A 22,970-nucleotide genomic window follows, 5' to 3' on the forward strand; every position below is an offset into this window, starting at 1 on the left:
TGGTCTTAATTGAAAATGTATTGGCTGTGTTGTTTCTTTTTTTGTGGGATGTTTTATATGTAGAAATTAGGGCTGGGACTTTAGCGCGTTAATTTCGATTAATTAACTACACACATATTAGCGCGTTAAAAAAAAAAAACGCATTTTAATCGCACACTATATATAAATTTTATTTTATTTATTTTTTTTAAATACAGACGGATGGAAGCGTCGACAAGAGCGTGGTTGTGTGCAGATTATGCAACAAGGAATTCACGTATCACCGCAGCGTATCAAGCCCAGAGGCGGCGCTAAGGGGTTGCTTGCGGTTGCTATAGCAACCCCAAGAATGTGCTCAGCAACCCCATAGCTACCCCAACTTTGGGGCTAGAGGCAGGTTTACTGCTCACAAAGAACAGAAGTGCAGTGCAACAACGACAACAATATTAAGAAGTAAAGAATCACGCTATGTTGCTGCGTGGTAGCCTATCCCCGTTTTTCGTTCTTTAGCTGATAAATATACATATGGAAAGGTATAAAACACCAGATTTACTGGTGAAACGTCTATCCACATTGTTCCTAGATCTACAGTACCTGTGGTGATGTCATTCTACAGTCAGCCAATCACGTCTGTTCTAAATTACCCGGGGAAATTGGAGGTCTAAAATAATATTTCCATAAAGCAGATTTATGAGATAAATAGAAACCCTATTTAATTGTATTCTCAGTTTAATTCGTTTTTGAATTGTCATATGTTACAGTTTTCCTCTCATTTTAGCACCCATTCACTCATAACATAGCTAAACTGCAATTCTAACTGGAATATGGCGATTTTGAGAATGTCCTTCTTCAAGTAACACAAATAAGGTAGGAAATCCCAGTTGTTTTTCATATGCTCGCCGAAACACTATTATCAAATAGTCTTCTTGTGACTTGGTTTGTTAGTCGACTCTAGGTGCTTGCAGTCTATCTAGAACTACTTGCTAAGTAGCCTAGTGTCAGTGCAGTTAGCACCATCTTTTGAAAATAACGGACACACTTTTTACTAGGGCCGGCATGGTATATGTATTCGTACCGAACCGTCACGGTACGGGGGTCACGGTTGGGTACGCGCATTTCCACGCAGAATACACACGGTACGGAAGTTTTCTGAACGCGGAACTGTTATTTTGCAAGAGTTTCCTTCAGGACCCATTTAAACACTGCCACATGCAAGCTCTGATTGGTCCGTAGAGATATACGCTTTCGGACAGAGTAGTTATAAGAACGCAGTTATCAGAACTGTCCTACTCGAATTTCGTTCTGATAACTGTCCTTCCCCAGCGGAGCTGTTTCAGTCTGCATTCGCACATGAGTCGGGACTGATGCGCCGTGCGCAGCCGTCCGCGTCAGTGACGTGGTAAGGCTGATTCTTACTCGGCGCGACCTCGCTCATACTAGCTGGTCGCAAATGGCGCAAACGGTCACGTGTCCCAAAATTCCGCCACGCCCCCCGTCGCAAGCTAGAAAATCCTCGCGCGGCGCAAGGGCGCGCACACAACTTTTTTTCTGACTTCACGCGCGCTCAACTGGAAACAGCTGACCAAGAAAAAGAAAAAATGAACACTGCAGAGACCACGGTGACCGAGACGGTGCGCCTCTACAAACATCTGTACGACACGTCTATGAAGTTACACTGGGACAACGTTGTCCCAAAGGACAACGTTTGACAACGTTTGACAAAGTTCGTCTTGTTGCAAAGGACGAACATTCCACCTTCTCTTCTGTTTTTGCCGCAGCCGCTTAGCTCTGAGATACATATACAGTTCTACACCCAGAGTAAATTCATTCCGCATCAGATGTGGCAGCCTCTGCTGACGTGACACCACAGGTGGCATTGTGTATGCTTTCTTCCTATGCTTTTCAGCTTGTTTCCTCAACAGTGACGCTCGCTGGTCTGGAGAGAACTGCAAATGTGACGCATTCTCGGCGCAAACTGCGCTTATGAGCTGAAGGAACTGTGAAGGGGCTGGCGCTTTTGATGACGTCATTAATGGTTCTCGAGCCAGAACAGTTGCGCGTTTGCGCCGAGTAAGAATCAGGCTTTAGCCGTTTAGCGCCACATTCAACACCAAAACAGAACAAAACAAAACCCGAGAGAAGAAAAAACACCACAAAGAAGCTAATATGGAGAGCGGGGAGGCCACCGTGTTTATGGTCTGCATGATGGTGATATTAATCATGGACATCACATCAGGCGTCTAACATCGAGGCTGGAAGAGCTCACAGAGTCAGGATGAAGCGCAGGCGTTACTTCTTCGTTTCATGAAGGAATAAAGGAGAGCAGCGCGCCGCAGACAAAGGAGACAACCAGTGGTGTAGTCTACCTTTTTGAGGTGGGTATACTGTATAGTTGGCCAGTCATAGGCCCGTGGTACCAAACTAGAGGTCGGGACTCGGGACCTCTCGGGACCAATAGTAGCCCCTTAATGCACGCCGTACCTCCAGTGGCGCGCTGTAATAGTCATTGAAAAGTTAAGTACCATAGTACTACAATACTATGACATAACACAGGGCTTTTAATAATGCACTACGACTTGGTCATTACCATTCTGGTAACAGCACATTTATAATGCTGTCTTAACGTGTTAAGGGACAAACATGTTTGTGGGGTCGCAGCTTTGCACTTACCTGCCCCTTGCATGCATGAGGGACAGCATAAACTCACTTTGATTGTGTGGACAGTGTGCTGTGTATCTCAGTGGCAATGGGACTCCCTGTGGCACTTAATCTTTGTACTCATCCCTCATAGAGCGAGGCCTAACAGAGTGATTGTTTTAAAGCAGCAGAACACCATCACATCTTGAGACAGGTTGTTTTATATATTAATATATACACAAGGGCTGTCAGAATTAATTAATTGTAATATATATATGTGTATTACATTCGTTTATATATGTAATATACATAAAAAATATATATATATATACACACACATCCATTTTAATTTTTCATCTTCCACTCCTATAGGGGGCGCTGTTGTGCGTTAGAGAATCACCGCTTTCAACTAATACAAAGAAGAAGAGTTTCTATGGGACGTTGTTGTCAAAACACTGATAGTGAATCCCTGGGAGATTGATTGACTGCCGCAATTTCCGAATGAATGCCATTCTGAAGTGTTGTCGTTGTATTGTTAAATTATAACAAGGCTTCCATGAGAAGTGGTAGTTGATGAAACGTGGCTGTGCTATTCTAAATATTGAAAAATGAATTTTAAGTGGGTATACGGAGCATTTTAGGTGGGTATACGGAAATCCCCCCAAAAAAGAGGTGGGTATACGCCGTATACCTGCGTTCAACGTAGACTACACCACTGGAGACAACGTGTAAAGGCTCTAGCATGGTTGCCGCGTCTGCTCGCGCGAGCGGTGTTGAAGACGTCACGAGTTCGTGCCCGCCATAGGACCCTATATAGTGGCGCAAGTCGTTGCGCGCCAGTAGTTGCAATTTTCTCCGTCACAGAGGTGGCGCTGCTACGTGAAGGTTACCGCTACTCTACAAGCACGAAAGTGGAGAAGAAAACAATGCCGCTGTCAAGAGCAAGAATACTGTAATTAATGATACTGCTGCAGTTTTCGGATCATTTTAATTTTTTAATTCAGTTAAAAGAGGTGAAGGTTTGAAGCCCCCGGCATCAACAGAGTCTCTGCCCTCTTCTTTGCCTTCACGTATCTGTCCCGTAGCTTCTTCCACACATTCTTACAGAACTCTCCCTCTTTCCCCAAAGTTCTGCCAATCTCTGTGCAGCAGTTTGGGGAGTTTACGTGCTCCCTGTGCTGTTTCACTGCAGTTTCGTACAGCTGCCTGTACAAACGCACCTCCTCACTGAGCCTGGTCTCACATCGGTCCATCCGGTTCGTTGTGCTCGGCGCCGCCAAGTTACAAAAATCGACTGGTGCACGACAACGCGCTGCGCCGTCTGTTCAAGGGAAGCGCCAGGCCTGAAACGTCATTTTGACGTCACAGTCCACCACCGCCGTGACAGACGCGGCAACCATGCTACCGCCTTAAGTTTAACTTATTAAACACCCGCCGGATCTGTCTGTGTGGTATGATGAAACATTTCAGCCGTGATAGCATGACATGGGGCGTAGCTACCGACCACCACACACCTCCGTCAGGTGTGTTCTATAGAACCATAAAAAGACCCGACCAATTACGTCTCCCAAATGTATTACAACAACCCCTGGATACGAATACATGCAGAGCAAAAAAAATTACCGAAGCAATTGGAATTTACATTGCATCTGCTATGTGCCCATATTCCACTGTAGAAGAGGCAGGATTCAGATATCTATTACATGTGCTCGAACCTCGCTACACGCCTCCTTCGGCACTGTACCGAAAATGTACCGATCCGTAGGGTCCGTACCGAGGTACGTACCGAACCGTGAGTTTTTTTGTACCGTTCCACCCCTACTTTTTACTTTGTTAGGTTGCCAGCGTGCTTCCTCTGCCATAATGTGATGCGAGTAGATTGGCTTGAGTAGGCTATGTGTCCGCTGTGGCAGCGGACAGACTGGTGTGAGCAACAAGTTTGAACGTAATGTTGTGCCTGTGTGATTTAGCACTGTACGAGGCTACTGTTGGAAGCCCGCCGGGTAGAACTATCTCTTGAAAGTTTTCGCCTACAACTGTTGTGCGTCAGATGAGATGAAATAGAAAGTCTGCACTGTAGTTCATTCACTCCCAGCTCTTTTTTTCCAAGATGAAGTTGATCAAAACTTATTTGAGGAACACAGTGGGCAAAGTAGCCTTTGTGTATTGGCTATTTTATCCTTAGTGAACAGGCTATGAATGAATGAGATTGACAGGTATGCCTGTGTGTGCGTGTGTGGTTGCGTACACGGGCTGGGACTGTCTTGCCCCTGGACCTTCTATGCAGCTGTTCCACCACAACGCACAGTGCGACATCTGTCTGCTTGTGAGCAGTAAGCTCCGCTGATAACTTAAAGTTTACAGTATGCAAGGCTACATTACACTATGCAAGGCTGCATGCAGACGGTGGAGTAATGGGTCAGTAACGTTGTTGCGTTGATGCGCGCGCGGGGGGTGTGTGTGCTGTTTTGACTAGCAACCCCTCACCTTCATGCAGCAACTGCATAGCAACCCCAACGAAAAATCGCTGGCGCCGCCGCTGATCAAGCCTCAAATATCACCTCAACGCTAAACATGTAGCAGCTAGCGTGGGAGCTAACGGGGGCCCAACGCAGCTTAACATCCAAGATTCTATATACTGTGTTTTCATGCATGCTACATTCAGATTTCAAATAGGGATATGTTCTGTGTTTGTTGAAATATTGTTGAAAATGTTAATTTTCTAAAGGATAAAGTATATGCGATTAAAATGCGATTAATTTCGATTAATTAATTTCAAAGCCTGTAGTTAACGCGATTAAAAATTTTAATCGAGTCACAGCCCTAGTAGAAATGCATATTTATTTGTATAGCACATTTCATGTACAAACAGTTCAAAGTGCTTCACATAAAATAAAATCATTGCAGCAGGGAGTGGAAGAAGCATTAAAAATACATAAAATAATATAAAGAGAAACAAATAAAATCATTTAAATGAATTTAAAATCAAAAGGGGACTTTAGTATGTTGTCGTAAAAGTGTCTCTTCTCTTTGCTCTGCCAATGTGGCTCTTGTGAAAAAAAAATAGTGAGTATCACTGATCTAAAGCATGCTTGCTAGAGTCGAGTACCGTAGCGTTAATGGTGATTGTGGGCAAAGATTTCAGCCACTGATGTTGGTATCGATCAGTCAAAGACAGCAAACTGTCACATATGAATTGTGGAAATGTGTTTTTCACTGACTGTTAGGATCGTAGAGGGCCTATAAACAAGAGGAAGAGGAAGTGAGAAAGAAACTGAGAATGTTGAATGTATATACGAAGACTAAGCTCTGTCTCGCTGGACTCTTTGTCCAACAAGCCGGAGCAGGAAGAGATTTCTCACGCAATGATGCATTTCGTTTGAACGCAGGCGCGCGGCTTACGAAGCATTCGAGTCTGACCCGGTCCTTTGCCTTTTTCCTTTTCCCTCTTTCTGCCTCCCTGTCGCTCCCTCCTGCAGTCCTTCTGGCTCAGCCCATCGAGAACGAATGCATGGAGGGTCTGACGTTGAAGATCACCGATTTTGGCCTGGCGAGAGAGTGGCACAAGACCACCAAGATGAGCACCGCCGGCACCTACGCCTGGATGGCCCCCGAGGTCATCAAGTCCTCGACCTTCTCCAAGGGCAGTGATGTTTGGAGGTGAGTGTGTGTGTGTCTGGGAGTCCATCTGAAGCTCGCTCACATTCAGCTGCTGTGTTTCATTGAGACTTGTGACATGGGGATTTTAGTCAGGTCCGCTTTACAGTAAGATTTAAAAAAAAAAAAGCAAACTCTAACAGTGTTCTCGGGCTACTACCCTCTGTTTTACAGTCTTCACCCAAAGCTGGGGTTATCATACGATGGATCTGGCTCAACTTTTAGCTTTAGGGTGAATTCACGCTTGTTCACGGCGACATCCTCGCCTCGAATGTTTGATTCTGTTCGTTGGATTCATTTGTTTCTATGGAAGACGGATCTGTCTAACTAACTTACTGAGCAGGTTTAGCGGTTGTAGAAAAGGTCACTTGGAAATCTCGCACATCTCCTTCTTTTCTTATGGGAGCACATTTGCACTTTGTGTGCAGGGCTCTGGTCAGTTTGACACTTTTATAAAGCACCCCAGAACCCCAGGCAAGCTTTTAAGAAAATCAACTGCTCAAAAATGATAAAAGACTTCCAGCTGATATTTCCTCTCTTAGTCCATGTAACACTTTTGTGGGCATGTGTTCGGTCCACAGGTGCTTCAAGCTGAGACAAAATGATCGGCGAGAATGGCTCCAGGATGAAAAATGTCACATTTATTGAATTTGACTTAGCCCCCACTGCGTCCTGTGAGCCGAGTTCCAGCCTCGTTTTGGCGTTGACGAAAGTAGTCCGGCTAGTTGGCTGGGGCCACAAAAATAAAGCGTTTTGCTTCTCAAAACAATATGTGTTCAAAAGAGTAATACATTTGCATCACAAAATCGGTCATCCAGAAAAAGTCAGACCTCACAATCGCTTGGCACTATTTTCTCTACCTTCATATCAATGTGTGCTGCCACCTGACGACAGCCGCGCCTGTTACGGTGTTTACTGCTCGGAAGCAGGGGACTGCACGGTCTACACAGCCCGTCGTGATACGAAGGTAGAGAGAAAATAGTGCCAATGGCGCCTCTGCTCACAGGACGCAGCAGGGGGTAAGTCAAATTTAATAAATGATATTGCTAGTATGGGATGTCATACAGCTTCATGTCAAAAGAGGCCAATCCCTTTCACAGAAAAAAGTGACGGGGTCTTTTCATCAAACCTTGGGCAATAATTAAATGGCGAAGTGCTCCTTTAAGGGATAAAAAGAAAAGAAAAAGAGTTTGTGAATTTATGATCCACACGAGGGTTGGTTATTGTTTTCGTTGAGAAATGCATATTTACGGTCGCCACAGAGTCATCCTTTTCGGGGGGGACGCTCACTGTTTATGCCGCTCGGACAGTGATCATAGACTTTCAAAGCTTCTAACGTCTCGGGTTTCGAGCACAGATTCCACTGTTTGGAACAAACTGGGGCTTGTATTTGAAAGATGTGGCCAGCGATGACGTCCAAAAAAACACGGGCATCGACATCTGGGTTCAGTGTGGGAGCCGACGTTTTTTTTTTTTTTTGTTGTTGTTTTTTGCGCCTCGACCTCCCCATCGTGGGACTTAAGGTCCTATTTGATATTCGTTCCAGAGTTTCGCCAAAAGTGCTGAAGCAGCCTCGGAAGGTGTGCAGAGCTTGCACTGAACTCGGGTAATAGAGGGGAGAGGGGAGATGGTGGGAGTCTTAGTGGCGAAGAGACGGACGGACACAGCTGAGTGATGGATTGCAGCAAGGCCACCGCGGCCACGTGATGGCGTCTCTTCAAAGGGCTGCTCTGTGCTTTGTTGTGAGACATGTGTACTGCACACTGTCCCATTGTCTCCGGTGTAGACAGAGGAGGAGCCCTCGCTGCAGAACTAACCACAGCCCTTTATCTGGGAATGCCTCTGTCTCCTGGTTATGGTTTGCGGTTTTGTAATAATGACTGGAACGACTGCGTGATTTGTAGAGAGGGGCAGTCACGGCGGCCTTTAAGTGCACCATAAGAATTTGAATCTGGAACGGAGCGAGCGGGGAGTGTTTACTTTTTCAATAACCAGGGAAAATGGGAAAAAGTTTATATAAACGATAACCCGTTCACAGCTTTGCTGTTTGGTGGCTTCAGCTTTTTCTCTCCTATCTTTTTTAATCCCTTGGATTTCAGCCATTTCATCCATTCTTAAAGGCTTCCTCTGTGAAACCAGCTGAGCGTGCCGTCCCCGTAAACCTCGTTGAAAGCACCCCTAAGAACATCACAAAGCATTTCTCCTAGAGTGCGAGTTACTCGAGCTTTTCTCTGTTTTCTTTTTAGAGAGTTTTTACTTCTTTAATGGGCCTCGGTGCCATCTCACTATCTCGCACACAACCTCTTTCTTTCATCTCCTCTGTCTTAGAAACGGCAAACGCAGGCAAGCTCTTATTTACAACAGCCTCTGCACAATCTGAGCAAGGGAAAAAAAAAAAAAGTTGCAAAATGAGCGAGTAGCAGGCAGGCAGCTTCTCTCTGAAAATGAAGGGTAATCTTTGTTCTGGGATTCTTTCTCATCCGTCCACTGCCGCTCATCTCCAAAGCCACACCGCCTCTGGGCTGGCCGACAGGGAGCGTTTCTGCACAGTCACAGTGTGTGGAAGTTGTAATTAAAGAACTATATAAAAAAAAAAAAAAAAGGGCTGTGGCTCGCGCTCTCCTCTTAGCGAGCCTCCAGGATGCTTTCGGTCGATTCTGGGCGAGGGCTAATTGACAGTGTGGGAGCTCCAAGTCCTGCGCCACGCTTCGTCTTCTGAGGACTCAGGGCTGCTCCCATTGTGTGGGCTCAAAAGTCCCGTATGTGTGTTTGTGTGTTCAGCATGCATGAGTTCACAGTGCTTTGGAAGCCTCTGTTTCATCAAGCAAAATATCATTCTGCACCGATCTTTCGATGCTATGCTGTGATGGTGAATGTGAAAGGTACCACGTGTGCTGCACAACGTACGGTATGAAACTGAAGTTTAGGCTGACTTTGAATTCATCGTGACACCTCTGAGCGCAACACACAGCCCCGTCCGTAAGGTGTAAACACAAATGTTGGCTCGGGGCAAAGAGCTGTAGGATTGTCCTTCTGGAAGAAAATTTGCACGTGTATCTAAATGGCTGTGATGGAGGTTTAACTCGTGCTGGAAAGGTCGCATCTATGGCTTTGGTTCGGTCTCCTTGTCAGCCTAATTTGTAGAGAAACCAGAGAGCTGTTTATACTAAACAAAGATCCGAGAGGCACACTACTTTGTGTGTGTTTTTTTTTTTTTTTTTTTAAATGGCTGTGTTCGAAACTACATACTTGCGTACGGCATACTCATCGATCAGACAGTATGCAGAGCGTTTACCCACAATGCATTTCACTCCTACCCGAGCCGAAATCAGCCAGCCTGAAGCTGATTTCGCTTAAGCTCTAAACTCTGTAAACTTTAGCAACATTTGAAACGTTTAGATCCCCAACGTGTTGAAAACCTGCCAAAATACCGGCTATTTACAATTTTGTTCCGATTAATTCGGTGCTACTAAAGCTAGCCGCAGTGAGCAACGCAGTTCCGGTTATTTTCACAAAATAAAATACCCGTTGCCTTTTATCATAGGGAAAGCCATTACGATACAATTGGTGCTTTTGTTTTGAAAACAGGAAGTGAACCTACCCTAGTTGTAGCTAGCTTGAAACTGCCGTTTTGACAGGAAATGACGATCGGCAACGTCAAGTTACGTTGCATCTTGGGTAGTTTGAGTATGAGTCGTAACTTCATGATGCATACCCAACATTTCGGCGAATCTAGTATGCATTCGGGAAAAAAGTCAGTATGAGTAGTAGGAGAAGTATGCGGTTTCGAACACAGCCAATGTTTTTATATAGCAGGAGGCAGGAAAACGTGGGGAGATGAAGGCTAAAGTGGAGCAAAAAAGAAATGCCAAACGAGAACACGGCTCCAGAGTGCGACCAGTTTGGGTGAATTGGCTGGAGTCCGTAAAACACTTGCACTTTTAATTTTAATTTTTTTTAAATTTAATTTATCTCGATATGTTTTAAAGTTTAAACTTCAGCTCAGTGAAGCACCGACACTTTTCAGTTACTTTCCCGACTTGTGGAACTGTGTTTTCAAATAAATAACTTGATATTGACCAGATTCTTAGTTCATGTTGCCTCAAAAGAAAGGCAGCTATGTTTTTAAAAAAAGAGTGAACCTATAAAACTGCGGTGTTGGATGCCATGCGGCCGAAAATTTGGGTGCACCTCACTTTTGTGCTGGTGCACCCAAGGTAAAAAGTTACTTGGGCACACCACTGCAACCAGTGCATCTAGAGCCCCAGAGAAAGCTGAATTGTTAGCTTCAAGGATACGATACAAGATATTCAGCCAACGATACGATTCGATACAGTTGCATAATTTTCTGGGGGGAAAAAGGGACAGTGTGATTTGACATGAATCGGCGCTGATTGGACTGGTGGTCCAACCTTTGAACCGGAAGGACAACACAGCCAGACAAACAGAAACAAACGAACATGTCACAAACGTGAGAGCTATGCACTTTATACAACATTTTTATGAACTAATTTATCACTGTTTTGTATAATGTGCCCCCTGGCATTGTATTGTATTACCTTAATGTTCTGAGTTTTCACTAATTGTAACGTCTGACTTTTCAATAAAGTTTGCTTTAAAGAAAATAAATAAATTAATCGATACTCGCGGCTGAAAAATCGATATATATATATCACAGTATCGATAAAATTGCTCAGCCCCACAAGGAACGCAAGCATCCCATACGTGTACAAATATTCATGTCTGAGCGTCCTGTCTCATGCCTCCTCCTCATCTGTACCCCCCCCCCCCAGCTATGGCGTTCTGCTGTGGGAGCTGCTAACGGGAGAGGCACCCTACAGAGGTATCGATGGACTCGCCGTCGCCTACGGAGTCGCCGTTAACAAGCTCACCCTGCCCATTCCCTCCACTTGCCCGGAGCCCTTTTCGCTGCTCATGTCAGGTGAGATTTTGAAATGTAATTGAAAAGCACCGCTAGTCCCTTTCATTGCGGCGAAAGCCAGCTCAGTGGCGTCACAGGCTCTCGGAATTGCCACAAAGCCGCACTGAAATCGAGAAAACAGAAAATTCCCGTATGTTGCCAACAACACGGCGGTGGAGAGAAAGTGTGCCATCCTGTGTAATGTGCTGATACTCCTTTTCTTGTTCAGTTTTCAAGTTCAAAGAAAGACCGCCTGAGTGATGGCTGTCGCCCTATCAGCTGGTACATTTGGTTAAAAGTAGACGCAGACGGCGAACAGTCTCTCAACTTAGCCCCTTTGCTTTATGTCAGCTCTTCGGTTGTGTTTATAAAAAAAAAAGAAGAAATAAGCGTGGGAAATCACCGACGGCTACCTCAGAGGATTAAAGAATGTTTTTTGAGCTGCTAATTCTGTTCAAAGTTTGCAGCAATTATGCAGAATTCCCCCCACGGCAAGTTAATTAAGCAGAACACTTAAAGGAGGTGTCCGCTTGTCCCTCGATTCTGCTGGCACCAGTGTGGGTAAGATGTGCAAAAAAAAAAAGACTGGCATTGCAGGATATACATCTGATATCACTGAGTGGAGAAAGGGGTCAGCCAGCGAGCCTAAACCGAGTCTTAAATTCTGAGCCGACAGCTTTTGAATGAGTATTATGGTCAATGAGAGTGCGACTCGCTCCTTTCAGGCTCAGAAACAAGTGAAACTGCACTGCGAGCGAGTTGCGTAGCCACATGTCTGCCGTGTTTTCCACAGAGTGCTGGGACCAGGACCCTCACCGACGGCCCAACTTTGGCTCCATCCTGGCTCAGCTGACGGCGCTCGAGGCGCAGGTGAAGGAGGAGATGCCGCAGGACTCCTTCCATTCCCTGCAGGAGGACTGGAAACTGGAGATTCAGGACATGTTTGATGAACTCCGGGCCAAAGAGAAGGTACGGTGCGGGCAAGCTTTCCAGTCGGCCTCCTGCAGCGTCTGCACGGCGAGGTTACACATTTGCTAAGGCTGGTTACTCATCAGTCAGCCTGTCTCACCCCTAAAGTCCCACCCCTCACCTGACCGACCAGATCGTTTGAATAAAGAAAGGGAGAAAGAAAGGGAGAAAAGGCTAATTTACTTGTTGTGTAGAAGCAAAGGCCATGCAGACATGTTTGAAAGAATTAATTGATTTTCAAATCAATTCCGAAGCAGAAGAGAGTGTGCCCTCTTTCTGTTTTTCTTTTAAATTTGAAGAGTTGGCACCACTCCTTTCAGCCAGGTGGCCTTTCTTCGAACAGCTTAGATGCTGTTTGTCTTTGTCATGAAAAAGGCAATGAGAGCCATTACTGTCAGTGACAGCCTGCAGGATAGACCGCATTGGCTCGAGAGTAAGAGCCACACGCCGGCGACACTCTTTCAGTAGTTACTTGTGTGTTCTTTGTTCGACTCGTAGCTGAGTCGAGCGTGACTCTGCAGCTTTTAACGTGTCGACGTGCCATTTCCATACAGGAAAACGTCTTTGACGGTAATGTTGGCTTTGATTGGATTAGAATAGTCTACGGTGACGGTGACCGACGTTAAACTGAATGTGAGAAACGGAAAAGAAGAGAAATAAGAGATGCCTTTGCGTTGAATGATGTGACACAGCGATATGATGATTTAGGTCAATCAAGACAGCTTTAAGTGGGATTAGCGGCGCCATCTCCAGAGCACACGTTCAGAGAGACAATTGGCTCTTCAGCGTCCTTGTGTGTGCTCTGCTGTTATCTGCGCTACAGACTTCAGGCTATTTTCAATTGAACAGACTGTTTCAGCCCCCCCCCCCCGCCATCACAACGTTAACGTTATCACTGGCAGTGTTTTTTTTTTTCTGTGCGATCTGCTCCCAGCAAGGTTTTTTTTACTCTTCTTTGTTGTGATTATTTTTGTCTGACGTGTCTTATAACTCTGGATGCACAGACAGGGCGAGAACAAGTTTTTCAAGCATCTTCCTTGTTAATGGGGTGATGATTTATTTTCTTTATTTATTTTTGCCCATATGGTTACCCAAACCAAAGGAGAAAAAAAACAGTCACAACACCAGGGCCTTGTTGATAAGTTTTTTTGTTTTCACAGCAAGCAACTAAAAAAAGTTGCATGCATATATATATATATATATATATATATATATATACATATAGGGTTTAACCACCAATCCCTGGAGCTGTAGCCCCGTCTCATCTTGCTTCATGAAAGGTTCTGATGCATCTATCCTTTCGGAAGACCGTGAGCTTGCGTAGCGTCAGTCATGACGTCCGAAAGTCATCTAGTTGCAGGTTGAGAACTAAGTAACCAAACCAAATCGTTTTCGTGCACCTGCCCTCTTCTCCTCCGTCAGGAGCTGCGGTGCCGCGAGGAGGAGCTGAAGCGGGCGGCCTTGGAGCAGAAGTCCCACGAAGAGTTCCTGCGGCAGCGCGAGCAGCAGCTGGCGCAGTGGGAGCAGGATGTGTTCGAGCGCGAGCTCAGCCTCCTCATCCTCCACCTGAACCAGAATCAGAATCAGGAGAAGCCCAACGTCAAGAAGAGGAAGGGCACCTTCAAGAAGCACAAGCTCAAATGCAAGAACGGCGAGAAGATCAGCATGCCCCAAGGTGCGTGTTTGTGTCAAATGTTGTCAGCCCGCAGCGTTGTCGAAATAGATCAAGCAGTCGAACGTTAGAAGCAACCTGAGCGCCATGCAGTTTTGGAACCGTGGATCACAGAGCTGACATGTTAGCAGCCGACTTTGTGCTACTGTTTTTTTTTTTGTCATACTCACCTGACTGCTGCTACTTTTGTGTCCTCTGTCGCTACAAAGTCCCACCGCCAGCAGCGGTTCCCATCCAGTGTTTCTGTGCATGCGTGAGTGTATTTTTGGGCTGAGCAAGCATGCGTAAATGCACTGTCCCTGTGTGTTTTTCTGTGTGTGTGTTGTGGTCCGGCCTTTCCCAGCAGCAGCAGGGCGGCGATGTGGTGGCGGTGGTGGGGGGGGTTGATGAGTGGGGAGAGTGAGCCAACCACGCCTTGACACTTCCTGTCCGTTTGGCTACTCTCTCACTCTATGCCTCCTACTCCCTCTTTCTTTTTAGGGATGCCTTACCTCCCCTTCCAGCTCGGTGTTTTTACTCTCCTTAAACCGTATCTGCCTGCATCTCATTCTTTTCTTCCCCTTCACAGTGCCTCCACTATTATTATCTGTTCCTTCCTCCCGTGTTGCTCCGTGTTGCACTTTGTGCTCCGGAGTAACGTCTGCGTTGCTTTTCAATTCTCTAGAGAAAAGAGAACTTGAAGCACGCTTTTAAGGCTGTGCTAAAAGAATACCGCAACAGTAAAAGTCAGAAAAGGAAACTTCAAAGTTAAAACAGCTGTAATCTCTACTAACGGGCTTTGCAGCTGCTTTTGTTTTATGTTGTTTTTTTTGCGGCTAAATGTACAGGCGGGCTAACGACGTCGCTGCAGCGATGTTGCTGTTAAGCATAGGTGAGAATGTAACGCGTCTTAATCTGTTTCGCACATTTTACCCTCAGCCCAAATCTTCCCTTTTAAGCATTAAGAAGCTTGACTCGGACCTGAACAAAAGATTAGCTTATTTTGCCAACTGCTTGGCTAGCTAATTTAGCACACGATTCATTTTAACAAGCAAGCACCAACCAATGGTTGTAGCTGCGTGCTATTAAGGCCAACATTTTCTTTTCCTGAGTTCATAGTTTTGATCACAAACTACATAATTAAGGAGGTGGGGGGGTCACCTTTTTTTTTATTTTTTTTGGTCGGTACCTTCATGATACGCCTCAGCAAGTAAGAACACTTGAGGTTTCTGCAGTCAAACGCCACAGAGTGTTCTTCTTTAAAATCAAAGTGGACAAGTAATTGAAAAGCTTACTTGCAGCCCTTAATTGAAGAGATGTAATTAAGAAAAATCAAGGGTACACTTACCGCACTGAGACAGAAATTAATGTACTGAGTGCACTTTGATTTAAGCTTCATTATACAAGAGCATGAATTAGTCCGTCACCTAATGTCTGATTAGAGCATTTTTCCTGTCCGTGGCTTGTGTAACTTGCTCAATATTGTTTAGTTTTTAGTTGTTTTTTTTTCAATCGGCATCAATCAGCACATATTTTCTGTCGCCTTCCCAGACATCCCAAGTTCCAAAAACTTGTTTCAGGAAGATGCTTATCGGCCCTATATTAAATTGGGGATTTTTTTAAAGGCTTAGACAGGCTGGATATAGATAGTTAGATACTGTAGCTGGCTAGTTAGATATAGGCCAGGGATTTCCAAAGTCGGTCCTCGAGGGCTGCTGTCCTGCAGGTTTTAGATGTTGCCATGCTTCAACACACCTGATTCAGATCAAGACAACATTAACAGGCTTGTGCAGAACTTAACAATCTGTTGAAGAGATCCATTTAATCTGAATCAGGTGTGTTGAAGCAGGGCAACATCTAAAACCTGCAGGACAGCGGCCCTCGAGGACCGACTTTGGACATCCCTGATATAGGCCTACACAATTTAGTAACTAAATGTGTATTGATACTTTAAATAAGTCTTTGATACGTTTTGCTTTATTTTATAACAGCATTTAACCTACAGAAATAAAATGCAGATGATGGTGCGTTCAACTTAGCCTACCTCCACATGTTTTTACAGTAATTAAATCTGCCGTGGGCAATACTGAAGTCACTGTTGCATACAGTGCACCTCGCATGGTGTCATCATTCTTCACCTTCACTAGGCATGGGTATACTTTAGTATATTCTGCTGTAAAATGAGTCTTATATTTTCGTTTTTTACTTGAGGATTCACCCTCTGCCATTTGGCAGGATGCACAGTTTTGAGTGGTAACTTAGGTGACTGTCAGAGAGTAAATCGAAGCCCTCCCACACCGAACGTTATTGGCTTATTTTGCTGACTAAACCAATCAGCGCGCCCTCTGACAAGCAGTCGCCCGGGGCAGAGCATCGCTTTGGACAGATACGCACAGGTTTCACAAGCAACCTCTCCCCACGGCCTACACCCCCCCTCTCTCTCTCTCTTGCCTGCGCAGTCGAAACGCGCATAGTGCACGAGTTATTGCCTGCACGCTCTCACTCGCATTGAAAAAAAAAAACCAGTCCCTCGCATAGTCTAAAATCCGGGATATTTTATCCGACTCGCGGGCATCCGTGATTAACTATCAATATCAGGGAGACTCCCAGAAGTTCCGGGAGACTTGGGATGTCTGCCTTCCCTTTAGCTTGTGCATGCATTTCTGTGTTAAATTGAGCTCGACAGCTGTCAGGGATGAAGTTTGTTAAGTCCTCCAATTAATTACCTGTCACCTCGGAGGTTTTCAGTTGTCCACTGCTTGCTGTCAGCTGACTAAATCGTCCCCTCATTTGGATTATTCAAACTCTACTTGATGCCTTTGACTTGTGATGCGATTCATTATGCACGAATGGAATTGGATCTGTACACACTTTTTTTTCTTTTTAACGCCATCGTTTTAACAGACCTTTGACATGCCTTACGAGATGGCAGACGGTGGAAGGGGGGAAATAATGAAATGAAATCAAATTATTTGAATGTCTTAAACGTATAGTTGACTTAGAAAATTTCTCGCGAACAGAATGAAAATGATGACATTGAGACAATCGGCTGATTTGAGGTTTCTGTTTGCCACATTCATTTGAAGGAAGGCCTATTTAAAATGGTCCCACCCTGAAACATACTGAATTGTGAAGCTTATTGTTAGCAGTGTGAATTTGCAGCACGCAGCTGTGCACTTTTAGTACTGCGCGTCCCTCACTTGCAAAACTTGGACTTTGACTGATAAGACACGTATAGAAATGCTCATTTTGCTGAATTCTATCAGACTGAATTTCGTGAAGCATGACTCTCCTTCTAGGTGTTGCAAAAATCCAATGACCTCTCCCGTTGTGTTTGTGTATTTGTTGTGTGTGTGTGTGTGTGTGTTTGGGTTTGTGTTGCAGATTTTATCCATAAGATTACGGTGCAAGCATCTCCAGGATTGGAAAAGAGGCGAAACTCTCCTGACTTGGGTTCGGGCTCCTCGCCTTCCTTCGGCCCGCGCTTTCGTGCAATCCAACGTGAGTCCACTCCTATTCTCTCCCCTCCCCCCAAACCACACATCCACCTGTGCAGTTGCATTCGCTGTATGCCTGTGTACGTTTCGTGAGAAGATAACGTTCCAAAAATTGCCCAATCCCTCTTGGTCATCCCTGCACACATAGCCTCTTTAGCAACATCACGTCTCCCCGTTTCCAAATTCTCTCCTTTCACGTTCTCTCAACCACCCACGCGTCTTTTGTCTTCCCCTGTTTTCCCCATGGGCCCCCCGTTCTGTTTCTCTCACTCTTCCCTCCCTGCTCTGTCTCTCACACACACCCTTTTCCCTTTTCAATAGCCTGTTCCAGTCCAAATATTAGCCGACTTCCTCTCGGCGGCTCAGCGACCCCCCCCCCCCCCCCCCCAAAGCTCTCCTCCTCATCTCTGCAGTTACTGCATTGCAACAGCAGGGGGAGCCATTCAGCCGCACATTTCAAGCAGCAACGGTTTTATATGCACACAGTGGGCCACAGTGCGGTTGACTGAATTAAAAATAAGCTGGGAGGAATCCATTGCTCGGCGAGGAGAGGTTAAGATGGTTTGCAGCAGCCACAGAGGTTTACAATACTCCAGATCCAGAGATCTCTCCCTTCAGAGGGATCCTCCAGCCAGTGGGTCCTGACAAAAATCCCAAAAAGGAAATTTGTGGCGGGCAAATGGGCGGTGAAAGCGGTTTTACTGAACAATTACCACTGTGGCTGGCATATAAGCACAAATTGCTGTGAAAGAGTTAGCTGTAAAAGTGGTCAGTAAATCCAAAACATCTGCCAGCTTCATTTCTTCATTAAATAGCAGGCTGGTTTTCTTTGCTTCCTAATGACTCTCCTTAATGGCAGTCACTAAACCATGAGTGTGCCTGTCATTAAAATGTGTTTAGTGGATATTTATGCTTGCCCTCTCAGTAGCAAGCGGAGATTTATCTCCGGGGCCCGCGAACCATATTTGTCTTGAGAACTGCCGAATTGATTTGCATTAGTCTGCTGAGCTCAATTCCATTGTGCCGTATTCCGCTAAATTAGATAACAAGAAATTCAAACCGCCCCGTATTTTTAGGGAATTAATGGAGACGGGGGGAGGCTGCAATAAGGAGTGTTTTTGCACCTCAGCAGGCTGGCTGACAGCTTATGGACATTTCAGCCGTCGTTTATCTGATCAGATCTAGTTCTCGTGTTTGGTTCCTCAGTTCAGTTCTGGTAATAGAGGGACGGGATATTGAGGCTCAGACTGCATATCAAAGATGAATGCAGTCACCCGGTATTGTTGGTTTAATGATGATACGAATAGTAGTCCTTTGAGATACAGATTTTTTTTGGTCATTTTAACACCAGCTTGGTCACATCTGAGTGCCAGACTTTAGGCTTTGAAAGCGGTATTTCACATAATGAGGCCGGAATCTCAAAAGAATGAACATGATCACGAGAAAGTCCCCCCCCCCCCCCTTCTTCTTCTTCTTTTTGCCAAGTTTAAAATGCAGCAGCTTCTAACAAGGTCTGTTTAGTTGCGTGCGAAATCCGTCACATCAGAGTTTCCTCACAGAAAGAAGCACGAAAAGACCCTAAAGGCTTTTTTTTGTTGTTGCTGTTTTTTCCTTTTCTTTATTTTTGTTGTTTTGCTGAGGGGCAGAGTTTACAGCCACGGGTTTGACTTAACCAACCGGCTCCGCTACGAGGATCTGATTGGTTAAAGCTACCCCTGAGTCTCCTGCCAAGTACATTTTCAGCCTCCCAAATACTTTGCAACTTTGAATTCACAGATAGTGCTGTGCAGGAAAGCATCTGTACCGGGGTACGGCTTCCCATCCTCCGCTGAATATATTACCTTCAACAGGATTATAGAGCAGGCATATCCCACTGGATAACCTCAGCCAACACTATGACTATTGACCAGATTTTGTTCACGGAAGCTGTTCACCCGTACGGTCGTCAGGGACTGATTGCTGCTCACACTATTTGCATTAGCAGCACAAGTCGCTTGGTGTGGAAAATGGAGGGATGAGATATGCTGCCAAAGCCTGGCAGGTGCAATCTCAACTTTTATTCTAACTCTGCATTTCCCCCCTCATGTTTCAAGATGATTTTAGCTCCCTCTTCTCACACATTGTGCCCTGTGAAATATGTAAGATATATTATGGGATAGATTGTGCCCACATGATCGACTTTCGAGTTAATTTGGGCTCCCGGCTTTGCAAACTTCTGCGTGGAAAAGCACACCGTGCTTCATAAATTCCAGCAGTTATGCGAGTCAGTGCAAGGTCTCTGTGATGGAAATGATTGCGGGGCTGTGTTGATTTGTTGGTGAAGCCTGGCTTTTAAAACGCTCACCTCATTAGAGGTACAGACGGGCTTTCGTATCACTGCTACGCCTTCTGCCCGTGTTCATTCCACCTGGCTTTGTGCTCTTATTTGCTTTTCTTCTCTCTGCAGTCAGTCCCAGTGATAGCAGCAGGACCATTGGGCTGAGCTCAGTTTGGCCCTTAGAGGCGCCATCTCTTAAACAAGCGAATGGAGACTTGAGGTTGAGCCCCCACTGGAGGCCCCAGAGCCCAAAGAGTCCCAAAAGCCCCAAAGTCCTGCGGCCCAGTCCCCAGGATAGCAGGTACGGTCAAGATTATTAATTAATAAAAAAAATGTTTCCCTTTGCTTACACATTGAAACATTTACAAGGTTTTTGCTTCATACATCACTGTTCTTTATTTAAATTATTTGCTTTCAGTCTGTCGATGAGAGCCAAGCTCCTGGAATCCGACAGCAATGAGAACGGAGAGTCTCGGGATGACTTTGAGGAGTACAGACCTTCCACACCAACCCCTCCCCCTGCTCAGAACGGTACTCTGCCCTCCATCACCGGCCTAACCTTCAGCCGCACATCTTGCGTTAGCCAGTGTTATCATTCACATGAGTGGCACAAATGTGAATTATGAATAGAAGCTGAATGAATAATAAATGTGTTGAGTCATCCTTTTCTGTCTCATTGTACTTCTGTTCTATTAAAATGGTTTCTTTCTGCAGGCTCCTCGGCGAAGGACAGCCTGCGCCTTCCTCCCTCTCAGGGAGACTCGGGCAGCGAGGAGGGGGGCTACTCCCCAGCCGGCTCCCCCATGCCGGGGGTGGTTTCTCTCAGCGCCATGTTTAAGAACACACACCGGGCTCTGCTGGGTGGCGGCTCCCTGTTGGCGTCTGTAGGACTAGGTCGGTGCCTGGACATGTCCCCCAGGGTCCCCCCTCGGACTAACCTCCCCTCCTTAGAGGACCGCAACTTCTCCGAACTTGAGATCTCCCACCCCAAGCCCCTCGTTTCAGACCCCCCAGTAGTGGATGACCTCATCACGTTCTCCACCTCCGAGCTGCTCCCCAGGCCACTCCTGGAATTAGCCCTGCAGTACCAAGAACTGAAACCCTTACCCCTGACTCCGCCTCCACCGAACCCCCGCGAGAGGGCCGGCCACCGGACGCCACAAACCCCCCACAGTCCGCAGAGCCCCGGGACCCCCGTGCGGCAGGGCAGGCCCAGCCCTGGGGAATGGACCGTCACCTCCAGTTCAAGCAACGGGGAGTTGAGCTGCGAGAGCCAGGAACACCGATCAGACAGGAGGAGGAGGTCCAGCCACGGCCTGAACGCTTCTCAGCTCGGTCAGTCTGTTTTACATTTCAAACTCTTTTTAGAGTCCAAACATCAAGTGTCCAAAGTCAAACAAAAGGTTTCATCTAGTTGCATCATGGGCAGTGCAGGAATTGAGAACTTTTTTCTTTTCTCTTTTTTTTTTTTGCCTCTGCTGCTTTAATTACGACCGTATTTTTTATTTTATTCTTATGTATGTGCCCCTGCTTAATTAAAGAGCAGTACTTCTATCACCAGAGCTCTTCTGTAGAGGTACATGCCCTTCCCCAGCCGGTGCTGGGGAAAAAGAAGATTTTTTTTTTCTTTTTTAAATTTAGCTGCGAGATTCATCTGAAGTTCCTCACAAGAGCGTCTTTCACGAATCCCTGCACCGAAACTCGGATATTGAACCATGCACTTCGTCGGCACGGCAACGTTCCCTCACGCCATTCTTTTAGCAGGATTTTTTTTTTTTTCCCCGCACACAGGATTATTCAACGCTGCTCGGCCTCTTTTTATTTGCATCAAAGCTTTTCTCCAGCTATTTGCATATCTCAGGTAACAGCTGGCCCCTCCGTTCTTCACTGCTAACTCTCGCTAAGCAGAGCTAGCATCCAATCTTCTGTTGTTTTTTTCTCACCCCTTTCAAGACAGAGAGAGGTTTCTTACACGGAAAAGTTAAAGACGAATGCAAAACATGTCGCGGCACAGCTGAGGTCAGGCTGAACCCTGAATCTGGGCTCTGTCTGGCCTCTTCCTCAGATAGTTTGGCTGTTGCGTGGAAGTCGGCACTGAGTTGGGCTGGAGCTGAATGCACGTGGGCTTGTCAGAAATATGTGTGAAAGCAACTCGTGAAGGACGCATGCATAAAAGATGTCGAAATATCGCGTTCAAAGGGGATTAGCATTCATTCCCCCTCAGAATTATGTTTTTTTTCTTTTTTAAATGTCTTTTATTTCAAGTCATGTGTCATGTCATTATCTGCACGTCAGCAGCACAGTCGTGTACAGTATATTCACCCCCCCACAAAAAAAAAAAAAAAAGAGACTAATTAGCATTTCTTAGAAGAACTGGCACAGTTTAGAGCTGCCATGATGTAAGACCTGGTTGTTTTAAGAGCCGGTGGGCTCTCTGAGGCCCTGTAAGAGCGGCCTCTGGTAGCATTTCACACTCTGTATTTGGTCCGATTGACTCACAAAGCCTTGGATTCTCCACAGAGAGGATCTCACAGCTCTCACCCCCCACCCCACCCCCACCCCCAGGTACTGAGCAGACGTGCCTCGCCTGCTCCTCCACCAACAGCCGCAATCTCACAGACCGCATGTGCTCATTACATTAGAGGAACGGAAAGGGTATAAAAAACGTAATTAAACGCCGAGTGTTTTAGCTAAACATCTTATTACAGTTATTGACTGTAATGACTCAGGCTAAGATGCATAGACAGACTGCCACAAGGTTGCTGCCAGTGAATGGGAGCCTGAAAGAGCGCCGTGAATTCGGAGGATTTCTTCGCTGGCTTCTTTTTTTCTTTCCGGCTGCTCTTATGTGACTCCTGATTGCTCTTTCTTGTCAGCTGAAAAGCTTAGCAGCCTTTGAGGGTAGCCGTTGATGTAAATAATGCCATTTGGCAGACACATCACATTTGGAAATAGCAAATGTTCATTCGGGGTGATTTATTCCGAGTGTAATGTTCTTGTCTCTGCTAATTTACACTTTGTCTGCTGCGTTTGCAGCCCCGTCAACTGGCAACGCAACGCTGTGCTATACCTAATTTAGACTAATTGCGTCAACATTCTTCGCTTGTAATTGTTCCCTTTTTTTATTTTTCCTGCCTTAATCATGCGCAGTGTCTGCTGTGATCAGCTTCAGCTCACAGGTTTATGGGTTTTGCAGAAGTTTATGCGAGTGGAGAATTCAGATTGCAGAGGAGTGCGCAATAGAGCACGGTACAGCAGCCGTTGGGAAGTCATTTGCTGATTTACAATCAGACTCTTCTCAAGCAAGAGAGTTAAAGACGGAGTGATGAGCATTTTAAATGC

General features: G+C 45.7%; 1 protein-coding gene across 1 annotated transcript in view; it reads left to right on the plus strand.

Moving 5' to 3' along the window:
* Nucleotides 1-22,970, plus strand: part of LOC142369357 (mitogen-activated protein kinase kinase kinase 11) — a 58,011-nt gene that overhangs the window by 26,390 nt on the left and 8,651 nt on the right. Inside the window, exons 2-9 of the mRNA XM_075451705.1 lie at nt 6,096-6,276; nt 11,067-11,215; nt 11,988-12,163; nt 13,586-13,838; nt 17,199-17,315; nt 19,758-19,929; nt 20,047-20,159; nt 20,343-20,963. Coding sequence (XP_075307820.1) covers nt 6,096-6,276; nt 11,067-11,215; nt 11,988-12,163; nt 13,586-13,838; nt 17,199-17,315; nt 19,758-19,929; nt 20,047-20,159; nt 20,343-20,963 — 1,782 coding nt within the window. The remainder of the gene's footprint in view (nt 1-6,095; nt 6,277-11,066; nt 11,216-11,987; nt 12,164-13,585; nt 13,839-17,198; nt 17,316-19,757; nt 19,930-20,046; nt 20,160-20,342; nt 20,964-22,970) is intronic.

Source organism: Odontesthes bonariensis, chromosome 19 (assembly GCF_027942865.1).
Source record: "Odontesthes bonariensis isolate fOdoBon6 chromosome 19, fOdoBon6.hap1, whole genome shotgun sequence".
NCBI classification, from domain to species: domain Eukaryota; kingdom Metazoa; phylum Chordata; class Actinopteri; order Atheriniformes; family Atherinopsidae; genus Odontesthes; species Odontesthes bonariensis.